The following is a 25,321-nucleotide window of genomic DNA, read 5'->3' on the forward strand; positions in this document are numbered from 1 at the left end:
CTACAGACTGCACCTTAAAAAAGATATAAATAAGATGGAGTTGATTCAGAGAGCTGCTACAAAATTGGTTAGCAGTCTATGTCATAAAGTAAATGGGTGCTGAATCCCAATATAAACGACTGGGTTAGGTCAAAAAAAGCCTAGTTCCAAAAAACAGAATCACAAATAAACAGATAGAGGAACCAGTTCAAAAAATACTTTCAACGGTGCTCAGAATCCAAGATGGAATGTAAGAACTCAGAGTGGGGGATTAACCCCCCCTGGTAGGGGTTAATCCCCCACTCTGAGTTCTTACATTCCATCTTGGATTCTGAGCACCGTTGAAAGTGGAAAGTATTTTTTGAACTGGTTCCTCTATCTGTTTATTTGTGATAAAGTAAATGGGGACAGTCTTAGAGAACTCAATATGCATACTCTGGAAGAAAGGCAATAGAGAGAGGATATGAGAGAGGCATTTAAATATCTCCATGGCATTAATATATAGGTAAGTCATTTTCAAATGAAGGAAAACTCTGGAATGAGAGAGCATAGGATGAAGTTAAGAGATAATAGGCTCAGGAGTAATCTAAGGAAATTCTCTTTTTACAGATAGGGTGGTAGATGTGTAAAATAGTCTCCCGGTAGAAGTGGTGGAGACAAAGACTGTCTGAATTCAAGAAAGTGTGGGACAGGCACATGGGATCTCTTAGGTAGAGGAGGAGATAATGGATGCTGCGGATGGGCCACTTGGCCTTTATCTGCCGCATGTTTCTATAAGTATGCTGACTGTGTAAGTGAAATATTTGCTTAGCTGCCTGCATGAGTATTACATTTCACTAAAATATGTACTTGAGATAAATTGTGACTGAAACATGTACATATCATTTAAAATAGCAGTTCCATATATTTTTGGATGGGAAGAAGAAAAGAGCAGCTGGGAGGGGTTATTGACATTAAGGGCTCCTTTTACTAAGCCGCGCTAGTGGTTTTAACGCATGCACTGGATTAGCATGCGCTAGCCAAAAATCTACCGCCTGCTCAAAAGGAGGCAGTAGCGGCTATTGCACGCGGCAAATTGGTGCATGCTATTCCGCTTGTTAGGGCCCTAGCGCGGCTTTGTAAAGTGAGCCCTAAGTTTTAAAGAAAAAGGCTAGGGAAGATGGAATTCCTCTCCATTTCTTCAATAGAACCCCCTATTTGCTAATGTAAAGAATTGGTTGATTGGGGAGCTTCATACTTAGGTGTACAGAGTGGGTATAGACAAAACTCCAGCCTCTTGATACCAATGTGTATTGGGCAAGGGGAATGACAACTTTCAAGGTTCTACCTTCTGTGGGATGATGCCTTATTCCTCTGGCAACCAATTTGTTATCCTTTGGGCACTCATAAAACCACAGTCCAATCCGCTCTCTAAATAAAAACACAATTTATTGCTGTAACATCTCTAAAGTAAAACGGATACAGTGCAAAGCAAAATCTTCTATGCAGACACTGTAAGATAGTATGAATCTTCTCCTTTCTCTTCACTAACTATTGACTGGGTTTTGGCCAGGTACTAGTGACTTGGATTGGCAACTGTAAGAACGGGCTACTGGGCTTGATGGACCTTTGGTCTGACCCAGTAAGGCTATTCTTATGTTCTTATGACTGTAGTCAGTTCGTTCATTCCTTTCTTCCAATTCCTCTATTTTCCTTTCTATCTGTAAGAAGCAATATTCTTCTGTTCTGTTTCAGCTTAGGCTCTACAGTATACAGATCCTTTTTGTACTCCTGTCCTCTATTTCAGGGAAATTCTAGCCCAGCAACCAGGTATGTAGCCAGACATACAATTTGGTGCGGTGTTGAGCCCCAAGTAGGTAGGCATGGGAACTGAGAACCCATCCTAGATGATCCAGCATCTGTTAAGTTCATTTCCCCAATCCCCAGTACCTTTTTAAATCCTTCAGTGCTATGCTGGGCTGGCAGCAAGAAATGACTCTTCTTTAGTGTCCTTTCAGACCAGCACAGAATGGATGGGTTTACGCTCCTGTGCCAGCAGGTGGAGACTGAGAACACATTGACTTTTGGTAGTAGTGCAAATGGCTGTGAAGTCCCAAAGATAATCAGTCTTTTCTCTGGTTAATTAGGGCCTGTTGGGTCTGATTAGTGGCCTTTTTGGCCCTGTTTTTGTTGCTCAGAAAGAGCTTGAGGGATTATTTCGGGGGTCCATTCAACCTTGGGAGTGCCACACTCGGGTGGCCAAGTTCCTTCCCCCTTTTCCCCCACCACCCCAAATTTTTATTAGTGGTGCCTCAGCAGTACATCTTGCCACAGTTCAGGCAAAGACTACAACTTTAAGAGCCTGTGGAGTCTGCTCATTTGTTAAAGTTTTCCTTTGCAAAAAAAAAAAAAATATCTTGAGGCAGTGCTGGTCTGAAAGGAAGTTTTACATGAGCTCTAATTGATTTTTATTGTTAACTGGCGGTTTTACTTTCCTTTTAGTGATTTGCAATGAGCACTTTAAAGAGACTGAAAAAGTGCTCATTGTGTTCCCAACGAGCGGTTAATGCGGCTGGCGTTTGTATGAAGTGCTCCAGCTGCTGCAAAGGGGAATCCTCGTCAGTTTCAGGTGCTGGCAAACAGGGTTCCCCTTTGCACGTGCACTACTCGTTGACTGTAAGGAAGTGGGGAAGCCCAGGCTTCTTCTACCACCCACACAGGGATTTCTCCAGCTGCTGATGGTCAGGGAAATAAGGAGTATTGTGTTCAATTCTGGTTTCCTTATCTCAAGAAAGATATAGTAATGCTAGAAAAGGTTCAAAGAAGAGCGGCCAAGATGATAAAGCAGATGGAACTCCTCTCGTATGAGGAAAGACTAAAAAAGGTTAGGGCTCTTTAGCATGGAAAAGAGATGACCTAGGGGAGATATGATTGAAGTCTACAAAATCCTGAGTGAAGTAGAATGAGTACAAGTGGATTGATTTTTCACTCCGTCAAAAATTACAAAGACTAGGGGACACTCGATGAAGCTACAGGGAAATACTTTTAAAACCAATTGGAGGAAATTTTTTTTTCACTTAGAGAATAGTTAAGCTCTGGAATGCGTTGCCAGAGGTTGTGGTAAGGGCAGATAGCGTAGCTGGTTTTAAGAAAGGTTTGGACAATTTCCTGGAGGAAAAGTCCATAGTCTGTTATTGAGAAAGACATGGGGGAAGCTACTGCTTGCCCTGGACTGATCACTCTATGGACCTGTTCAAAGAGTAAAGTTGATGATATAACTCAGTTCACAAAAACTTGCTCAGAATCAAGGAGGGGAAAACTGGGGCAAGCCCCAGAAAAACCACCTCACAGCCCAATCATTGCATGGAGAGTAAACAGAAACGTTATATCATTCCTTTTTTTTTTTTTTTTTTTTTAGTTCAATAAATTTTATTCAGTATTTTAAAAAATACAAGGAGCAATTCAAATACATAAAAGTAGTATAACATTTTGCATTAATATACAGTTAATTATAAAGGCCCATATTATTAAGAAAAGCTCAGAGTTGTTTTTGGATTTGTTTGTGGTGATGTATGACAATAGAAAGTGAAATAGGACAAAGTAAAAATTGAAAGAGAGAGGAAAAAAGAAGAGAGAAAGAAAAAAAAAATATATATATATATAATTTTTAAAGAGAGGAGAAGACAGGAGTGTCTACATAGTAGAATGTACATATGAATCTAAAAATGACCAGGGTGATTTTTTGTTTTTCCAATTCATGGATTTATGGAGTGAAATTTTATTTTCATATGCATATGATTCAAATCTGTGGTACATACATAGAGAGTTCCACCAAAAAGTATAATCTAATAACGAAGATGATTTCCAATTTTTCAGAATATGCATGAGAGCAGTCACAAACATGGTATCAATAAGTTTAGGAGGACAATTTGATTGCGCGAAACAGGGGTGTTGAGATCGAAGAATTATAATGTCCATAGAAATCTCTTCTGAGCAGTTGGTGATAGATTGTATGGTATTCCAGATTTTGGACCAAAAAGAACGGACCAGAGTACAATGGAAGAACATATGATCAAGAGTTCCTTCCTCTTTCAAACAGTTCCAGCAGATAGAATCTTGTTTTAATTTGGCTTTCCACATACGAAATGGGGTCCATATTGCATTCCACATTACAAAGAGCATTGACTGTGAAACTCTAGAAGATAAAAGTGGGCGATTTGTTGAAGACCAAAAGAGTTCCCAGTCAATGTCAGAAAGTGGAATGGTTATTATATTATCCCAGTGTTTCATAGCATGATATGAGAAAGTGAAGGATTGGTCTCTTAAAATATTATAAAAAAAAGATATAGCTTTCCCTTTTGATAGAGACCGTAAAGACCAATGGTAAATAGTATTTTTAGAAGATATGAAGTCATATTGTATCTGTACAGAAGACAGTATTTCACTGAGTATGATCCATTGTGAATAAGCAGAGGATGTTAGTAGGTATGTGGAGCAAAGTATATCAAAAGGGATTAGTTTATTAAGAGTATATAATTGATGAACAAACCATATACCTGTCCGTTGCCACCGTTTCCATGAAAGGGATTTGCCTTGGTTTTGGATATTGGGATTGTTCCAAAGGGACATGAATGGGCTAACACTAATTGAGATATCAGCTATTTTATCTAAATGATGGAGAGCATGCTGCGTTGAATTCAAAAGAGAGTATTTTCTCAAATGTCTGGGTATTGGTATCGTTAATAGGCAAGAGATGTGTAAAGGTTTGCATAGAAAACATTCCATTTCATACCAATTAGGAGGGTCTTGAGAGAAGGAGTCATTGACCCAGTAAGCTCCATATTTAGTTAATGAAGCAATATAGTAGTGGTAGAAATCTGGAAAGTTAAGACCACCGTTAATTTTAGAGGCCTTCAGCTTGGCTAGAGCAATTCGGGGTTTTTTCTTGTTCCATATAAATTCAGATAGCTTCTTATTTAGCCAATGGAAAAATGATTTCTGGCATAAAAGAGGAAGCATTGAGAGGATGTAATTAATTTGAGGTGCTAGGGTCATTTTGATGGATGATATTCTACCCCACCAAGACAAATAAAGTGGAGACCACCTAGATGTAGTGTTAAGAACTAAATTTTTGATTTTGGATATATTAAGATCTTGAGCAAAGACTGGATCTTTGTGTATTAAAATCCCTAAATATTTCACAGCTTCATTTGACCATGTGAATGGAAAATTAGCCAAGTCTGATTGAAGAATGTTATTGTTCAGAGGAAAGATTTCTGATTTCTCCCAGTTTACAGAATATCCTGAGAAGCTAGAATATTGTTTGATGATATGTATAAGATGAGGGAGAGAAGATTGAGGGTTCTTTAGAAAAATTAATACATCATCAGCATATGCTGCTAGTTTGAAGTCTCGATCAGAGGAGGGAATACCATTAATTAGCGGGCATTGTCGAATAGCAGAGAGAAGAGGCTCCAACACTAAATTGAACAATAGTGGTGAGAGAGGACAGCCCTGTCTAGTGCCTCTGTGAAGGGGAAATTTATTGGATAAAGAGTTATTAATTAGAATACGAGCATTAGGACTATAATATAATGTTTTTATCCATTTCGTGAAAAATGATCCAAAGTTATACCATTTTAGGACACTGAAAAGAAAAGACCACTCCACTCGATCAAAGGCTTTTTCAGCGTCTATAGCTAGGCCTATTATTGGGTCTGTCAATGTTTTAGCATGTGCATTCACGTGGTGAAAAAGTCGTAGGTTATCTCCTATATATCTTTGTTTAATAAATCCCGTTTGGTCTTTGTGTATAAGATGTGGAATCACTTTGGTGAGTCTTAATGCAAGTAACTTTGCCATTATTTTATAATCTAAGTTAAGGAGAGAGATGGGACGGAAGTTTTTGACCAAGGTAGCGTCTCTGTCAGGTTTAGGGATTACAACGATGGTGGCTTCTGTGAAATTAAATTGTTTATCTGGAGAGGAGTGGAGGAAATCATAGTATGTAAGGAGATGAGGAGCTAAGATGTTTCGAAATAGTTTATAAAATTCGTTAGTAAAACCATCCGGACCTGGGGCTTTTCCAGTCGGTAGGGAAGATATAGCAGTTTCTATTTCTGTTATGGTTATCGGAGAATCTAGTTCCAATTTAACAGGCTCCGATATGGTCGGGTGAGATAAGGAGGAAAGAAAAGAGTCTATATCTGATTCAGGAGCCACAACTTCAGACTTATATAATGAAGTATAAAAATTTTCAAATTGAGAAGAAATTGAAGATCTGGTTTTGACTAATTGTCCTAATGAATTTTGGATAGATGTGATATGTAATCTTTTGGATTTAATTTTAAGGTATCTGGCCAGTGGACGACCCATATGATTATCTCCCATATAATGACCAGAATTGGAAATGAAGATATCTCGTCTGGCTGTGCATGAAACTAAAGTATTATATTCATATTTAAGTTTTTGGATATGATGGAGAATAGTTGGGTCATGTAAGTGATTAGACATATGTTGTATTTCTAATGTTTTAATAGCGTTTTCTAATTCTTTTTCTTTTTTCATGGACTGTTTTTTTTTCCAAGAGGCAATTTTTATCAATTCACCTCTAAGGGTTGCTTTATAAGCTTCCCAGATTATGGAAGGACAAACTTCAGGATCTTTAGAGTTATTTTCGAAGAATTCTAATGTAAATGAGTTGATTTTATCAACAGTTTCTTCATCCAAGAGTAAGGCGTTGTTTAGTCGCCAAGAAGGAGATTCATTACGTGGAGCCGAAATAGAAATATATAAAGAAATGGCAGCATGGTCCGTAAGGGAGATTGGATGTATACTAGTATTAGTAAGGTGATGAATGAGAGAGGAGGATATAAGAAAGAAATCAATTCTCGAGTATGTATTATGCGGTGGTGAAAAATGTGAATATTCTCTACCTTTCGGGTGAAGTAGTCGCCAAGGATCTACAAGGGAGAAAGCATCTTTTAGGGCCTGTAGAGCTGTGAAAGACTTGGTCTTGGATGGTTTACAGGAAGAAGATCTGTCAATATATAAGTCTTGGATTTGGTTAAAATCTCCACCCAATATCAGAGAACAAGAACTGAATTCAATTAGTGCTAGTTGAATGTCTCTAAAAAAATCCGGGTGATCTTTAACCGGGCCATAAATATTGAGAAGAACAAAGTCTATTGAGTGCAACGCAGCATGTACCAGACACCATCTTCCCTCTGTGTCTGTTTTAATTGAATGAATAATGGGAGAGAGTTTATCTTTAAGAAAGATTGAAACACCATTTTTCTTTTGATAAGTCGCAGGGGAGTATATATGAGCAGAGTATCCCTTTAGTTGAAATTTCGTGGCGGCAGCAGATGGGAGGTGGGTTTCTTGTAATAAAATTATGTCTGGATGTTTATTGGACACATAATTGGATATCTTTTTTCTTTTAATGGGATGATTCAGGCCATTCACATTAAAGGAAAAGACATGTAGGTCAGCCATAATATATGATTTGCGTTGGAGAGATATGCAGTATATCACTTTTGTCGAGAGAAGATATCTGATATATTAGTGAGATAAGGTAGACACTCCTGTCTAATAAGAAAAGTAGAAAAGACATTAAAATAAGAAAGAAGAAGATAGTAATGACCTCATAATATGTGGTCAGAAGATAGATAAACCAAACTATCATGTACATATTAAAATATTTTAAGGATGCTTCTATGAGCATATAAGAATGACGCATGTGAAGCATCTAACATCTAACAAGATCCACACCTAATCAGTAATATAAATGTAAAGATTAGTGTGCTTAATTTAGCAGGTTATATAAAATTTGTATTTCATTACATAACATAACATGTTAAGATAAGAGCTTATTGGCTCAGATTAAAATATTAAATTTGGAATTGATTTGATCAAACAGATACCTCAAAGTAAAATATATGGCTGATAATATTAGCCCGTTGGGGTAGTATTTGTCTCAGGTATAGAGTCTATAAATAGTTGTGCGGTTGCTTTGTCTGTGAATGAGTGTGATTTCCCTTCTCTCCATATGCGTAAAGTCGCTGGATACACTAGTGCAAACTTCACTCCTCGATGATGCAGTGTAGAACATAGTGGCACCATCGTCTTGCGAAGGGTGGATACATGTAGGGAGTAGTCGTTGAACAAAAGTAATCTTTGACCTTCATATTCAAGTCGACCATATTTTCGAAAGGCTTGTATGATAAGATCTTTATCTTTCCAGTTGATATATCTAGCAATAACTGCTCTCGGGCGGTTGTTATTCTCTGTACGTTGGCTCAAGCGGTGTGCCCGCTCGCATGGAAAACCAGAGTCAGGGGTCACTAGGCCAAGTTGTTTTGGGAGCCAAAGTTGAAAAAAATAGTATAGATCCTGATCAGTACGGAGATCAGGTAGCCCCACTACTCGTAGATTGTTGCGGCGTTGACGATTCTCCTGGTCGTCCAAACGTGTTGTCAGTGTTGCTATTTGATTTTGCAATGCTGTTACTTTTTCACGATCTTGCAAAGTTGCATCTTCATTATCAGACACCCTTTGCTCCACTGCTGTAATACGTCCAGCGTGTGATTCAAAACGATCATTAATACAGTCTACAGCCAGTTGTAATTTAAGAAATTTTTCTTCCAGGGCCTCGGTGACCATTTTTGAGATTTCTTGGGCCCAATCTCCCCATTGTGTCAAGGTTATAGATGGAGTCGGTGACGTCGCCATTTTAAGTTCTGAGCAGGATAATTTATGTTTAGGTGTTTTTGCCGGTCTTACCGGCATTTCTATTTGATGCACACTTTTAAATTGCTACGTATTTAAATGTAATGAAAATCAAATTGCAAAAGCACAGATTATATTAAATCAGGTGTGTAAGAGGAGCCGTTAAGCCATCCGTGCGTTTTTCGTGGCGATCAGGTCATGGACTTGAAATCACCTTCCTCTTCGGCGGTTCACAGTGGGCGGTGCCGAAGTGGCTGTTAGGGGGCGGGGCAAACCGCCGATTTCAGGCTCCTCCGGTGCAGTGAAGGGGGATGCCTCGATCTCCCTTCCCCTTCACTGTGCTGGATTTTGAAGAGGGGTCCTGTATTCAGAGCCCTCAAGAGGGCTGCAAAGGCAGACTTGTGCCGAAGTGGCTGTTGGGGGCGGGGCAAACCGCCGATCTCGGGCTCCTCCGGTGCAGTGAAGGGGGATGCCTCGATCTTCCTTCCCCTTCACTGTGCTGGATTCCAAGGATGGATATTGAATTCAGAGCCCTTAAGAGGGCTGCAAAGGCAGACTTGTGCTGAAAGTGGCTGTTGGGGGCGGGGCAAACCGCCGATCTCGGGCTCCTCCGGTGCAGTGAAGGGGGATGCCTCGATCTTCCTTCCCCTTCACTGTGCTGGATTCCAAGGATGGATATTGAATTCAGAGCCCTTAAGAGGGCTGCAAAGGCAGACTTGTGCCGAAGTGGCTGTTGGGGGCGGGGCAAACCGCCGATCTCGGGCTCCTCCGGTGCAGTGAAGGGGGACGCCTCGATCTTCCTTCCCCTTCACTGTGCTGGATTCCAAGGATGGATATTGAATTCAGAGCCCTTAAGAGGGCTGCAAAGGCAGACTTGTGCTGAAAGTGGCTGTTGGGGGCGGGGCAAACCGCCGATCTTGGGCTCCTCCGGTGCAGTGAAGGGGGATGCCTCGATCTTCCTTCCCCTTCACTGTGCTGGATTCCAAGGATGGATATTGAATTCAGAGCCCTTAAGAGGGCTGCAAAGGCAGACTTGTGCTGAAAGTGGCTGTTGGGGGCGGGGCAAACCGCCGATCTCGGGCTCCTCCGGTGCAGTGAAGGGGGATGCCTCGATCTTCCTTCCCCTTCACTGTGCTGGATTCCAAGGATGGATATTGAATTCAGAGCCCTTAAGAGGGCTGCAAAGGCAGACTTGTGCTGAAAGTGGCTGTTGGGGGCGGGGCAAACCGCCGATCTCGGGCTCCTCCGGTGCAGTGAAGGGGGATGCCTCGATCTTCCTTCCCCTTCACTGTGCTGGATTCCAAGGATGGATATTGAATTCAGAGCCCTTAAGAGGGCTGCAAAGGCAGACTTGTGCTGAAAGTGGCTGTTGGGGGCGGGGCAAACCGCCGATCTCGGGCTCCTCCGGTGCAGTGAAGGGGGATGCCTCGATCTTCCTTCCCCTTCACTGTGCTGGATTCCAAGGATGGATATTGAATTCAGAGCCCTTAAGAGGGCTGCAAAGGCAGACTTGTGCTGAAAGTGGCTGAAATCAATGGTGAATCCGCCTGCTCGCCCTATCGTGGCGGGCATAGGATCTATTTTGGAACCATTGTCGGAATTCTTAGATCTCCAGCTTAAAGACCAAGTTCCTTTATCTCCTTCATACATCAAAGATACGGGAGCCATGATCAAACTTTTGGAAACCTTCCAAGATGTACCCACGCATGCTATCCTAGTATCTTTAGACATCGCCTCACTGTATACTAATATCCCTCAAGATGCAGCCATTCACATCATCACACACCATCTACAACAGAAGTGTTTATCCGCTCAACGGGTACAATTTTTAGTCAGTATAGCCAAGGTGGCACTTGGCATGAACTATTTCCAATTCGACAGTCATTTTTCATTCAAATTAAAGGTACTGCCATGGGTGCCAAAATGGCCCCCACTATTGCATGCCTATATGTGTCAGCTTTCGAACAAAGGTACATATATCCTTCTGAACATTATCCAAATTTATTGATGTGGAAGCGATACATTGATGATGTATTCGCTGTCTGGTTGGGTACTCATGAAGATTTAACATCATTTATTTTGTGGCTTAACCAAGATGATCCAAATCTTCAGTTTTCCATCAACTCTAATATGCATACTCTACCGTTTTTAGACATTAACATCACCTTACAGGACGGCAAGTTTTCTACTACAATCTGTAGGAAACCTACAGACAGAAATACCCTACTCAGGTATGATAGTCATCATCCGAAACATCTGCGTGACAACATCCCTACGGGGCAGTTTTTAAGACTCCGCCGCATATGTTCTACCCAAAGTGATTTTTTGCACAAAGTTGAAGATATGAAACACCGTTTCAGTGAACGGGGGTACCCTCATTCTGTTGTTAAGAGGGCCTTTAAAAGAGCTTTATTTGTCCAAAGAGATGTTCTTTTTTCCCCTCGTAATAAGGAGTCTGAGTCTTCTCCAGTGTGTGTTATTCCCTATTCTCAGCATGCTTTCAAGATCAAACGCATCATAAAATCACATTGGAGTATTTTACAACATCACGCTGTTTTTCATGATTCCCCTCGTTTCGCCTACTCTCGTAGTCGGTACCTCAAACAATGTCTGACAAGGTCCCAATTTTTATCAGAGGGGCCTGCATTGAGTTCACCTGGGAGCTGTCATTCCCCTTGCTTATCCTGTAAAGTTTGCCCGTACAGTGTGCCTCTTACTAGCATCAATTTACCCTCGTGGATGCATAAACGTACTAATATACCTTCTACTAACTGCTCTACCAGTGGAGTTGTGTATGTCATCCAATGCCCCTGCGATAAATTATACGTGGGACACACCATCAGAAGTATCAAAGTGCGTATTGGAGAACACCTCAGCAGGATTTCCACTTGAGTAATGGAAGCTCCCCTCACCCAACATTGGGTGACTGAAAACCATCTCCTTACTTCAATGAAATTTTCTATCTTGGAAGTCCCTGTGCTACCTCGTGGTGGCAATTTAAAAGCCAAATTACATGTGAGGGAGCAGTATTGGATTTTCAAATTAAACACCTTGCACCCACTAGGTCTTAACAGTGAGATCGAGTGGCGCGCTTTTCTGTAATTCAGCATTTTTTCCGTAATTTAGGATTTATGTCATCAATTCTTTGATGCAATTCACATCTTTTTCATTTTTTCATTTTTATTTTTTATTTCTTCAGTATTTTTCGATTGACAGTGTCTCTTCAGTCTTTTGGCACCTTTGTTTTTCCGTATGTGCTATGATGTCATCACGTGTTTTTGCGCGTGATCACGTCCTTCAGAGCCCTTTAAAATCATGGCGGTCTTTCCGCTCTGGTTACCTCTCAAAGCAGCTAAACCGCGCTACTTGCGCTTCTATATGGGAGACAACAGTCCATTCTGGTGAGTCCTTTTTCTGCTTAGCCGAAAGCTAAGTTTAAATTGCTTCAATTTTTATGTGCTAAACTTTTTTAACTTATTTTTGAATAAAGCATTGATTCATTTAATTTTGTTTTTTCAGAATCTCTGTACCTATCGCATGAGTTTTTTTATCTATTCCTGTGTGTTCCCTGAGGCAGGATCGAAACGTGCACGTCGGAACCCGCAAGCTGCAAGTTAAGTTTGCTCAGTTCTTTGACTAAAAAAACCTAGTTAATATAGTGCTGAACGTTAACATTTTTTATAACACAAAAAGCATATATGGAATGATATAACATTTCTGTTTACTCTCCATGCGATGATTGGGCTGTGAGGTGGTTTTTCTGGGGCTTGCCCCAGTTTTCCCCTCCTTGATTCTGAGCAAGTTTTTGTGAACTGAGTTATATCATCAACTTTACTCTTTGAACAGGTCCATAGAGTGATTTTTTCTTTTTCTTTTCAATACATGCACCTTTTCACTCTTGTTACATTGATTTTAACTTGTCCCCCTCTTCATATCTGACTAGTGCCCTGGACTGATAGCATGGAATATTGCTACTCCTTGGGTTTTGGCCAGGTACCAGTGATCTGGATTGGCCACTGTGAGAACAGGCTACTGGGCTTGATGGACCATTGGTCTGACCCAGTAAGGCTATTCTTATGTTCTTATGTTACTGTCGATAGTGCTGGGTATTCCCTTAATGCTACAGGAGCTGCTTTCCTGGAGTTCTGCATTAACGGCTGGGTCCATTCAGGCCTCTTGCTGCTACAGGCCTCAGGGGAGATTTTTATGGTGGGCTTTTCTTTGGTTTTGGCGGGAAGCTCTGCCATTTTGCCTGTGTCTTCAGGTGACCTCCCTCTTGTTAAGACAGGAACAGGTCCTTGGTGCGTCTTCTGCTCCTACAGTGAGTACCTTTTTGCTGCTGGGAGAGGGTTTGCCCCTGATTTTGTTTTAGCCATGTACAAGGCTTAATTGTAGGCGGCTGGGGATTCGGTTTCTTCCTCGGGTGTCTTCAGTTTTTCTGTGGGGTCACTGCCTTCAAAGTCTGCTCCTGTTTAGCCCCCTTTGGCGTCTGCCTTCGTCCAAGTTGCCATGGGTTTCTTGTGATGAGGATTTTTCCTGGTTGACCCGATTTCACTGGATAAAGATTTGAACTTTTTGGTAGACTCCCAAGATCCTCTCAGGGGGACGGATGATGTGGACGGCTGAGTTTTAGAAATGCCGGTTCGCGAGGATGCTTCAGTCATGCGCATTTTTTACTTGGAAGATCTGCTGGAGCTTATTCTTCAGGTGTCTTAAGTTTTGCATTTTGAGGCAGAAGCTAAGGACCCATCCTCGTGTTGTGGACCCTCTGCTTCGGGGGATCCGGTCGGCCTCCCGCTCTTTTCCTATGCATCAGGATATTTGGGATGTGGTGCATACGCTGTGGAAGACTCCAGATGCTCCTTTTCACTTGGTTCATGGCCTGGCTCTATCCCATTCCTGATGGGGATAGGGATACCTTTAAGTCTCCTGTGGTTGATGCTGTAGTCTCATCCATTGCTCACAGACATTCAGTGCCGGTTGAAGGCGTTTCAGCCTTGAGAGACCCCAGGACCGTAAGATGGAGTCTCTCCTTAAGCAGAGTTTCAACATGGCTGTCTTGGATGTCAAAGTGGCAATTTGTAGTGGTCTGGTGGCCCTGGCTTGTTTCCACTGGTCTGGGCATGTCCTTGTCTGGGAGTCTTTTGATTGGTCCTTGGTGGACCAGGAGGTGGCTGAAACTGAGCTCGGTGAGTCTTATCTTTATGATGCCATGTATGATTTGCTGTGGGCAACTTCCAAGTCCATGGCCTTCAGTGTGGCCACTCATCAGACTCTGTGACTTCGAGGTTGGTCAGCAAGTATAGCCTCTAAGTCTAAGTTCAGTAAATTTCCTTTATGGGGTTCTTCCTTTTCGGGGAGGAGTTGGATAAGCTTGTTCAGGCCTTGAGTGACTCTGGTGCCTCGGCTTATGGTGGCACCAGCTGTGGGCATCTGTGTAATTTTCGTCAGTGTCTCCCTGGCTGGGGCTCGGCTTCTTTCCCTTTCAGAGGCTGATTCTTTCAGCGTATGCAGTCCTTTCGGGGAATTTGCTGGGGGAGTCGTGACTCCACTGGTGGCTCCACCTAATCTAATCTAATCTAATCTAAACCTTAGGTTTGTATACTGCATCATCTCTACATTCGTAAAGCTTGGCACCTGCGCACGTCCAGCCCAATGACTTGATTTGGGTCCTTCCCCCAGTTCTGGTGGGTGCCCAGATGTGGGATTATTACCAAGGGTGAGCCAAGATCACAATGGATCACTGGGTCCTAGAGGTGATTTGGGACAAGCTCTCAAGTTTTACTGGCCCTTACCAGATCGTTTCCTCTCTTCTCCTTGTCAGGCAACTTGGAAGAAGGAGGGCATTTCGTCAGATGCTGGAAAGGTTGCTGGACCTCAAAGCAGTGTCCCAGTGCCTCCTCAGAAGATTCGCACTGGCAGGTACTCCATTTACTTTGTGATGTCCAAGAAAGAGGGGTCTTTTCGGCCCATTTTGGATCTTAAAGGTGTTAACAGGACACTCCAGGTTCCGTCTTTTCGCATGGAGACCCTGAAGTCTGATTCTCACTGTTCAGCCTGGGGAGTTTCTGACTTCTCTCGACCTGATGGAGGCCTACCTGCATGTTCTGATTCAGGCCTCCCATCAGTACTCCTTCGCTTTGCGATTTTGGGAAAGCACTATCAGTTTTATGTGCTTCATTTTGGTCTGGCCATGGCCCTGTGGACTTTCACCAAGATTATGGTGGTGATGATAGTGGTGGTGGTGGCGGTAGCCTTCCACAAGGAGGGCATTCTGGTTCATTTTTTCAGGAGAGCTCCCTGGTCAGGGCTCGGGTAGTGGAGTTTCTGAAGTCCCTGGGCTGGGTTGTCAACCTTTCCAAAAGCTGGTTGACTCTGGCTCGGTGCTTGGAGTATCTCGGAGTTCTCTTTGACACCAGCCTGGGAGAGTCTTTCTTCCCAAGGCCTGAGTGCTGAAATTGCAGTTGCAGATTTGCTCCTTAATGGATTGTCGTTACCCTCAAGCGCAGGATTTTCTGCAGGTATTGGGGTTGATGGTGGCCTCCCTGGAAGTGGTCAGGTGGGTTTGGGCTCACATTCACCCCCCTTCAATATGCTCTTCTTTGATGGTGGTCTCTGCAAATGCACAATCTGGACTCTCTGGTCCCTCTTTGGGAGTTGGTTAATCGCAGCCTGCGCTGGTGACTATAGTCTTCCAATCTGGTTCAGGGAGTGAGTCTGGATCAGCTCCAGTGGACAGTTCTTCTTATGGATGCCAGGCTCCTCATTTGGGGAGCACAATGTCTCAGTCGCTCGGCTAAGGGCAGCTGGTTGCTGGTAGAGGCTTCCTGGTCAATCAATATTCTGGAGATCAGAGCAATTTGGTTGGCATTAGTTGCTTTCCAGTCTTTGCTGGAGGGAAAATCGGTTTGGGTTCTCTCAGACAATGCCACAGTGGTGGCTTACGTCAATCTTCAGGGGGGAACCAAGAGTCATCTGGTAGAGCAGGTGGCAGCTCTTCTCATGGAATGAGCAGAGGCTCACCTTCTGGACATCTCGGCTTCCCATATAGTGGGAGTGGACAATGTCCAGGCAGACTTCTTCAATAATCATATGCTGGAACCCGACTCATGGTATCTTGAGCAGGAAGCCTTTGAGTTGATTGTTCAGTTGTGGGGTCAGCTATGCTATGTGGGGTCATGGCTATGCCAAAGCACCGAGGTTCTTCAGTCAGTGCAGGGATTACCAGGTCGAGGGGCTGGATGCTGTGGTACAGGCTTGCCCGAAGATGGACTGCTGTATGTCTTTCTTCCATTGCCACTGGTGGGTAGAGGTCTTCTTTGTATTGCTCGGCATGCAGGCTGCGTGATCCTGGTGGCTCCGGACTGGCCCAGGCACCCGTGGTATGCAGATCTGGTTCATCTGCTCATGGCAGGTCCTCTTCCTCTGCCCCTCTCACTCGACCTTCTGACTTAGGGGCCCATTCCCATGTTCAATCTGGGTCCCTTTTGTCTTATGGCTTCACTCTTGAAAGGGAACACCTAAGTAAGAAAGGATATTTGAATAAGGTGATCTCTACCCTCATGGGCTTATGTACACATTTGGCATCTTTTTGAAGAGTGGTATTCCACTCTTGACATAGTTCCCCTTCATGCGTCTTTACCTCACATATTGGAGTTTTTGCAGGATAGCCTGGAGCGGGGGCTTGCCTGGTCCTCCGTAAGGGTTCAGGTTGCGGCCTTGTCTTCTTTATACGGTCTGTTGCATGGTTGCCATTTGGCTCTTCGGATGTGATTCATTTCTTGAGAGTGGAGAAATTGCTCCATCTCCATTTCGTCCTTCGATTCCGGCCTGGGATCTCAATCTGGTTCTTTCCATACTCGTTCATCCTCCCTTTGAGCATCTCGGCTCCTGCACCTTGAAGAACCTTACTCTTAAGGTTGTGTTCCTGGTAGCCATTACTTCCACGAGACGTGTTTCCGAACTGCAGGCCTTTTCATTTAGGCCTCCCTTCCTGGAGTTCTCTAGGGAGTGGGTCGTGCTGTGGCCTGTTCCTTCCTTTCTCCTTTTCATGTCAAACAGTTCATTGCCCTTCCATTCTTGGGTAGTCAGGAGGGCTCTTTGGAGCAAAGACGGTTGCGCAAATTGGATATCTGTAGGGTCCTTTGTGCTTATGTTCAGCGTCTCGTGGGTCCTTGTAAGGGGGATGGTGCTTCTAAAACTACAATTGCATGCTGAATCAAGGAGGCTATCGCTTTGGCGTACCTTCTTTGGAAGAAACCTGTTCCAGATTTTCTCAAAGCTCATTCCACTCAGGGTCAGGTAGCTTCTTGGGCTGAGTCTTCTTTTGTGCCTCTGGTGGATGTCTGCAAAGCTGCAGTTTGGTCTTCTCTCCATTCCTTTGTTTACCACTACCATGTGGACGTTCAGGTGCTTCAGGACGTGGTGTTTGGTAAGCATGTTCTTGTGGCGGCCCTTCGGGGGTTCCACTCATGATGGGTTCTGCTTTGGTATGTCCCATCTGTTCTGTGCCAGTCTGGAGGGACAATAAAGAAGGAGAAATTAGGTTCTTACTTTCTAATTTTCTTTCTTTTAGTCCCTCCAGACTGACACAGAACCCGCCCTGTTGTTTTTATTCGTTTTTCATAGAGAGTACATTTTTTCCTGCGGTATATTTATGTCTTGGTTTTTTGGGGAGCATAGTAAGAGCAACAGCGTTTGGTTCTTCTGACTTAGCTAGCGAACTGTGGGGATACCTTGAAGGTTCTTGTTCTAATCAGTATCCGAGAGTGTCTCCCTGTCCAATCCAGTCAACTGCTTTGTCTTCTCAATATGAGAGTGGAGTTGTTGTGTTTATAGTTCACAGTTCTTTAATTCTTAGCTAGTTCCTGCTTGGCTATTCATCAGACTGCAAAGCCCACTTGTACTACTGCCAAAAGTCAATGGGGCTCATAAAAAAAAAAAAGTCTAAAAAGTGATCTAAATGGGTACTTGGACGATCAAAAAGCCTGATCGTCCAAGTACTCATAATCAAAGCAGGTTTTAGACATTTCTAAAACCAGCATAGGCCTTTCCCCTACCTCTAAACACATAGAGCAAAAAGAGGCGTTTTTAGAGGAGGGGAAAGGGCGGGCGGTGGGCGGGAGGTGGGCCGACCTACACCTAGGCGTACAGCAGGTATAACCAAAACTTTAGGCAGGTTGCCTAGTCGGCACATACGTTTTGACTTAGATCAAGTCAAAACAGGTATAAGTGCCGAAAAGGGGCCGCTGAGCTGATCGCTGCAACTCAGCGGCCCCAGCAACCTGCCTACCCCCTACCTCAATGTTCACTGCAGGAGAAATGGCTCATCTCTCCTGCTGCGATGGTGATCACCCACCCCCCTCCGAACCGCGGCACTTCGGGGTGAGCATTGCGGCAGGACATCTCCCTTGCCGGTGATCCTCACCCCAAAGTGCCGCGGTTCGGATAGGGGAGGGCGGTCACCATCTCTGGCAGGAGAGATGAGCTATCTCTCCTGCAGTGATCAGCCCTTCCCCGGCTATTACGATTGGGCAGGAAGGGGCCCAAGCCTTCCTGCCCGGAAACACCCTGAACCCCCGACAGCATTGGGACATGAGGGAGCCCAAGCCTCTTGCCCTGCCAACTCCCTGACAGCATCGGGGCAAGAAGGAGCCCAAGCCCTCTTGCCCCGTGATCCCCAAACCCCCTCCCCACCGAGTCCGATGGGGCCAGGAGGGAGCCCAAGCCTTCCTGGCCCAGCAATCTCCAATCCCCCTCCCACCCACGATCTGGCCAGGAGGGAGCCCAAGCCCTCCTGGCCCGGCGACACCCCCTACAGGCATGAGGGATCCCAGACCCTCCTGCCCTCGACACAACCCCCCACGACCGACCCCCCCCGCCGACCCCACAACCCCCCCACCCTCCCTCCCTGTACCTTAAAAATTGTTGGTTGGATTGATGGGTGCCAAGCCCGTCCATCTGACAGGCCAGCCATCTCCGGAATTGCTGGCCTTAGGGCCTGTTTGGCCTAGGCGGCTCAAACCCCGCCCACAGGTGGGGCTTGAGGCGCCTGGGCCAACCGGAATCGGCCCAGTTGTCTTAGGCCCCTCCTGTGGGCAGGGCCTTAGGCACATGACTCCCTCTTGCCCCGATGCTGTCGGGGAGTCAGCGGGGCAAGAGGGCTTGGACTCCTTCTTGCTCCGAACGTAGTCGGGGGTTCGGGATGCTGCCGGGGCAAGAGGGCTTGGGCTCCCTCTTGCCACGAATGTAGTCGGGGGTTCGGGATGCTGCGGGCCAGGAGGGCTTGGGCTCCCTCCTGCCCGGATCATTGTAGGGGGGGGGGGATTCTGTAACCGGTATTTTTTTTGACAGACACCGGTTACAGAATCCGACTTTTAGGTGAAGGACTGGCTCCTCCTTCACCTAAAAGCCCTTGTTTTGGGCGTTTGGGACTTAGGCTTTTTGTATGTTGATTATATGGTGTAAGTTTAGACGTAGTGGTGGTCTGGGCGTTTAAACAGCTGAACGTAGAGGCAGGCCATTATCAAAAAAATCCTCCTTTTGGATGTTTTTTTTTATAATGGACATTTTCCCTGCTTCTACTTTCAACGTTTAAGACTTTAGGCCTAAAGGGGACTTAGACTTTTTTTTTTATTATGCCCCTCAATGTGTTCTCAATCTCTACCTGCTGGCAGAGAAGCATAAACCCATCCGTTCTGTGCTGGTCTGGAGGGACTAAAAGAAAGAAAATTAGCAGGTAAGAGCCTAATTTCTCCATACCAGCTGGCCCTGAGCCTTCCTTCTGATGCAACTTCCTGCACCTGCAGAGGGAAGGCTTATGGCTGGTGTGAGAACCTGGTATGAGTTGCTGCCAGCACAGCACAGCTTTTGAGCTGTCCTAAATTAGACCACTTACCTATGCAGGTGCTGGCACCTAATATTGCAAGCATCTGAATAACTTTGAGGCTCTTCCCCAGTGCTACTTCTGGCCTGCCCACTTTTGGGCGGTCTGTGGGGATATTCAGTGATACACTCTGATTAAGTGCCACTGAATATCCCCACTTAAGCAGTAGAAAGCGATTTAAGCAGGCAGGAGAACTTGCTGCCCGCTTAAATTGCTTTGAATATTGGCCCCTAAAATTACAGCAAATGGAATTCTGAAGGAATAAAGTAAAACATAATACCAAACACTGTAAATCTTATGAAACGCCTTGCTGAAGGTAAATGCCGCCTTCTGAAAAAAGAATACAGTAATAGTATGAGATGACTAGCTATAAATATCAATATACATGCTGAAAAGCTATATGTTAAAAAAAAAAAAAAATGCTGAGCAATCTTCTATCACCTAAGGGGTATCTTTAAAAAACAATAGAATGGTAACTTTAAACTAAGGTTCTCATTAGAGAATGACATGGGGACAAGTTTGTCCCAATCCCCACAGGATTTAAATTTCCCCTTCCCGTCCCTGCGAGTTTTGTCACTGTCCCTATCCCATTCCTGTAAGCTCTGTTTTAATTGCACAAGCTTATGATTTTAAAGTGTTTGAGGCTTGTGCGGATGAGGATGGAACTTGCAGGAATGGGGCAGGGACAGGAAAAGAACTCGTGGAGACGGGAAGATGAGTTCCCACGGGAACGGGGAAAATTTTGTCATCGTGTCATTCTCTAGTTCATATGTTGAAAGTTGTGCTCCCTGATGCAGGGCCAATTCAAATCATATCATGTCAGACCTGGGATTTGGATCAATGGAGAAAGATAAGTGATTTGAAGATTTATAACTAAGAGTGATATGAAAGCGTTTTTGAGAAGTTGTTTGCTGTTTTTTAAAAAATAATCATCAATATACAAAGGGCATTGTGGGGTGCTATATCCCCCCAAAAAATAAAAGTGAAAGGATGAATTGATGATGGAATCATAAATAAAGAGGCTTTGGTGATGCTATGAGGCTTTTGATTTACGGTCCACTTTTCCATATAGTTTTAGTTAACCTTATCAAAACTTGCTGTCATAAACAAGGAACAAAATAGGCACATTTTTGAACATTTCACATGATATATGCTAAAGTATGCATTTTCACAGGCATTGTTTTTGTTCTTAATAGAGCTGTGTTTGAAGAACTTGAATGATTTATCATCTGTTAGTTTGATTAGAATGGATGAAGAAATAAATTTTAAGCCAACTGGTATGTAAAATTATTTGTTATAATCCTGACTTATCAACATAATTTAGAACTGCTGTCAACATAACACTGAACATCTAGCTGTGTCCAAATTCTCTCCATAAGTCTATAGAAATGAATGGCAGATAGAGACTGCCAGGTATGTGTGGTGTGTCCATTTTTCATGCATTCTGAAAAACTGGTTTCATCCTTGCTTTTCCATGGTTGTGTTCCTGCCCCATGATTCTAGAGCTGTACTGGATAGAATATTTTACTTTTCGACCAAATACAAATAATAGGCAATGAAATTTTAGCGTAATAAGAAGTGTGAAATCAGCATAATAAGTAATAAACAGTGTGTTTATTTCAATAGGATTTAGCACAGTACAGCCCTGGGTTATTTGTATTCAAATTTAAATCACTATTTGGACAAATACAAATAATGTATTTGAGATCAAATCGAATACAAATATTTATACAGTCCTAATTCTAATACTCCTTTTTATACAGCTACAGTATATTTTCATTATGGAAAAATAAGTTTGTATATATTGAAATTGAATGCTCATCCCATATTGATCTTTTTCTGAGTGCCTTGCTGCCGTCTATCTTTTGAACCTTGCTTAGAGAACAATTAGTAGTTCAATTGCCTTATCAGTTGATCCCAGCAAAACATTATAACATTGTAATGGATCAATGAAGACCCACTAGCTGTCCTCAGGCCACATAAAAAAACATACAAGAAATGTGAAGGGTGAGAGTGAACATGGACAGAGAATTGAAGAGGTTATAAACAGAGACAGAGAGGTAAAAAGATGAGAGATGGAAGAGGTTTGGTGGTCCCTGGTGCCAGTCGTCAACAGGAAGCCGTCCGACAGCAGCCTCAGATAAACAATTCTGATACCAGGCCTCTGGCTTCTCCTCCATGGAGGGGGAGACTCCCCTACTGGGAAGCCAGAAAAGGTGGTCCAAGTGGAAGCCATAGTCCGCAGGTTACTGGATATGTGGCCATAGATCCCATTCTGGAGCAAGACTCAGGTTCCGGCAGATACTTAATATACTTCACCATTCCAAAGGGAGGCTTCAAAAACTGGAGGCCGATCCTGGACCTGAAAGTGGTCAATGCAGCCCTAAAAGTGCCTCGTTTCTGGATGGAAATGATACATTCGGTGATTGCCTTTGTGGCTCTGGGAAAATTCTTAGCTTCCCTGGACCTGACGGAGGCCTATATCCATATTCCCATATTTCCAGAACACAGGAAATACCCGATGTTCCATGTTCAGCAGCATTAACAATTTGCAGCGCTACTCTTCAGGTTGGCGACTGCTCGAAGGACCTTCACCAAGGTGATGGTGGTGATTGCAGCCCACCTGTGCATGCTTGGAATTCTGGTCCACCCGTATCTGGATGACTGGTTAATCAGGGCTCCGATGGAGGCTGAGGGGTATCAGGCAGTTCACCAAATTGTTCAACTGCTGCAGCGCCCGTTTTGGGTGATCAACTTCCAAAAGAATTACTTTGAGCCGACACAGGAACTGGAATTCCTGGGGGTTCACTTCCACATGGGTTCATCAAGGTGTCCCTCTCTACATTGCACCAGGAGAAGCTCCGCCACTTAATCAGGGAATTTCTGGCCACTCCGGCAGAATATCCAGGCAGTATATCCAGGTCCTAGGATCCATGGTGGCAACAATCGACATGGTTCCTTGGGTCAGGACCCACATGCATCTGCTGCAGAATGCCCTAATCCCCCGCTGGAGTCTGCAATGGGATCGGCTGCATGCCTGACTCTCCTGGATGGCGGAGGCTTGGAATAGTCTAGTCTGGTAGTTGTGTCCCCTTTCCCTGTCCAAGGATCTTCCCCTCGGGATATCTGAGTGGGTGATCCTTATGACAGATACCAGTCTCTTTGGATGGGGTGCTGTTTGTCTGGACAGTTCAGGGTCAGTGATCCCTCTCTGAGTGGAAGTGGTTGATCAATCAACCACTTTGGGCAATTCAGTTGTTGTCTCTGGAATTAAGCCGTGTATGTCTTCTTGGACAATGCAATGGTGGTGGCTTACATCAATTGCCAGGAAGGCACCAGAAGTGCCTCCCTGATCGTGGAGACCTAGCTTCTCTTCTGGTGGGCCAAAAACCATCTTGTGGTGCTTTCAGCTGCGAACATGGCTGGGGTGGACAACATCCGGGTGGATTATCTAAGTCTGTCAGACTCGACCCTAGGGAGTGGTCCCTATCTCAGAAGGTATTCAGCTGCATAGTGGAGCGTTGGGATTGCCCCATATTCGACCTCATGGTGTTGGCAGTCAACAAGAAGATTGATTCTTCAGCCGCCAGAGCGAAGCTGGTAGTGAAGGCTTGGACATGCTGGTATAGCCTTGGCCACTGAAGAGCTTTCTCTATGTCTTTCCTCTGTGGCCCATGATAGGCTATCTGCTGAGATGGATTGTAGCTCAGAGGGGTCGGGTGATTCTTATAGCACCCAACTGGTCGAGACGTCCATGGTACGCTGACATGGTTCATCTGCAGCTGGATCAGGGACTCAGACTTCTTTGTAATCCTCATCTTCAGGATCCAGACCGCTTTGATCTTGCAGCCTGGCTATTGAGCGCACAGCCCGCAGGGTTTCTGAGCTTCAGACTCTATCCTGCTGGGATCCTTTCCTTAGGATCACAGATTTCAGCATGTTTATGCGCACTGTTTCTTCTTTTCTCCTGAAAGTGATCTCTGCTTTCCATATTAACCAAGAAGTTTGTCTTCCTACCTTTACTTCCTCTGATTTGAGGGAGCAGGACCAGGTGTTGTGGTCCCTGGATGAGGGCAGGATCTTGTTGCAGTACATGGAGGTTACAAGTTTCAGGTCTACGACCATCTGTTCATACTGGTGGGTCCTGCCATTTCAAAATGGATCCATATGGCTATTTCTTCCACCTGAAAGAAGCCCCCCCCCCTTTTAGAGAGGGCTCATTCTACCAGAGGCATCTCTTCTTGGGCAGAGTCATTGACGAACTATTTGAAGGAAATGTGCAGGGCTGCTACCTAGTCCTCTTTGCATACTTTCACCAAGTTTTACAGAATTGATGTGGCAACCAAGCAGGATGCTGCTTTTGGTTTCTTCATTTTGGCAGCAGACTCATCAGTCCCACTTGAAGTTACGTCAGCATGGGTTGAGAGAGGAGTTGAGGAGAAACGTTTAGATACCAACTTGCATGGGAGGGGCTGCTGGAATCACTGAGAGGATTCCGCTGCTTGGGGGGTTGCAGGACTCATGAGGGGATTCTGCTGCTTTGGACTGGTCTGGGTGGAAGCTGGACCTGGTCTGGGGGGTTGAGTGGAAGAGAGATAGGGGCTGAAGCTGCCTTTCAAACCACGGGTTCCGAGAGGAGGGACAAAGTGCTGAACTTGCTGGATGTATGGAGAAGTCTTCTTCAATGCTTTGAAGTAACAAATGACTTTTATCTTTCACATCATCCTTCCTAAAAAAAAAGTCGATAGGTTATTATTGAGATGGCTTATGGAAATCCACTGCTTAATCTGTTTTACTACTTGGGATCTAGCTAGGTACTTGGGACCTGGGTTGGCCACTGTTGGAAACAGGATGCTGGCTTGATGGACCTTCGGTCTGTCCCAGTATGGCAATTCTTATGTTCAATATGGTGAGACTAGGCAAGTCTGCATCTAAAGCAACCATCTCCAGATGGATTTGTATGACTATTTTATCTGCGTACATTAGCTATAGAAAACAGCTACCATTTGTCTTGAAAGCACACTGTACTAGAAGTGCAGTGTCTTCATGAGCAAGTCCTTCTAAAGAGAACTGTAGTAAAGAATGACATAGAGACAAATTTTTTCCCATCCTCGCAGGAACTCGTTTTCCCATCCCGTCCCGTCCTGGAGAGTTTTTTTTCCTGTCCCTGCCCCATTCCTGTAAGCTCTGTCTCATTCAGCTTGTCTCTCAGAATCAAGAGCTCTGGAGGGTAAGGGATCTAATTTAGAAGTGCTAGGCATAGGAGGAGGAGCCCTATTGGGAGAGCTGAGGATAGACATGATCTTCCTGAGATCCTAGTTGTCTTTACTCAGACTGTTGACAGGACGGGAGACTCTTTTCACAGGTTGAATTATGACCCTGGCAGCTAAGGAGTCCCACATGTGAGAATATAGTGCCTGCTTGTCCTCGTAAAAAATAGATACTTAACTGTATCAGGTGTTTTCATGATCTGCCCACCTCCCCTCATTGGCTTCGTAGCTTTTATTTTCTACTGTACTGATAGTCTTACCCTTCTCCAATGTCGGATGGGAAGGTACCTGCATGCATGAGGTGTGGACCCTGCCTCAAATATTTAAAGTAACAGTGCACTTGACAGTGTTTGCACCGGATTCCTTGGATGATATCCGCTATACCCGCCTTTAGTTTTATGAAAGGTCTAAATCATTAATCACCACACTTTGTGATCTAGAGGGTAAATTCTGAATATAGCTTTCCCATATAAATCAG

The 25,321-nt window shown here is 44.2% G+C and overlaps 1 protein-coding gene across 1 annotated transcript in view; it reads left to right on the forward strand.

The window, feature by feature from the left end:
- Positions 1-25,321, forward strand: part of HFM1 (helicase for meiosis 1) — a 354,705-nt gene that overhangs the window by 150,493 nt on the left and 178,891 nt on the right. The window contains exon 19 of the mRNA XM_033916380.1: positions 20,770-20,850. Coding sequence (XP_033772271.1) covers positions 20,770-20,850 — 81 coding nt within the window. The remainder of the gene's footprint in view (positions 1-20,769; positions 20,851-25,321) is intronic.

Source organism: Geotrypetes seraphini, chromosome 12 (genome assembly GCF_902459505.1).
Source record: "Geotrypetes seraphini chromosome 12, aGeoSer1.1, whole genome shotgun sequence".
Classification (NCBI taxonomy): domain Eukaryota; kingdom Metazoa; phylum Chordata; class Amphibia; order Gymnophiona; family Dermophiidae; genus Geotrypetes; species Geotrypetes seraphini.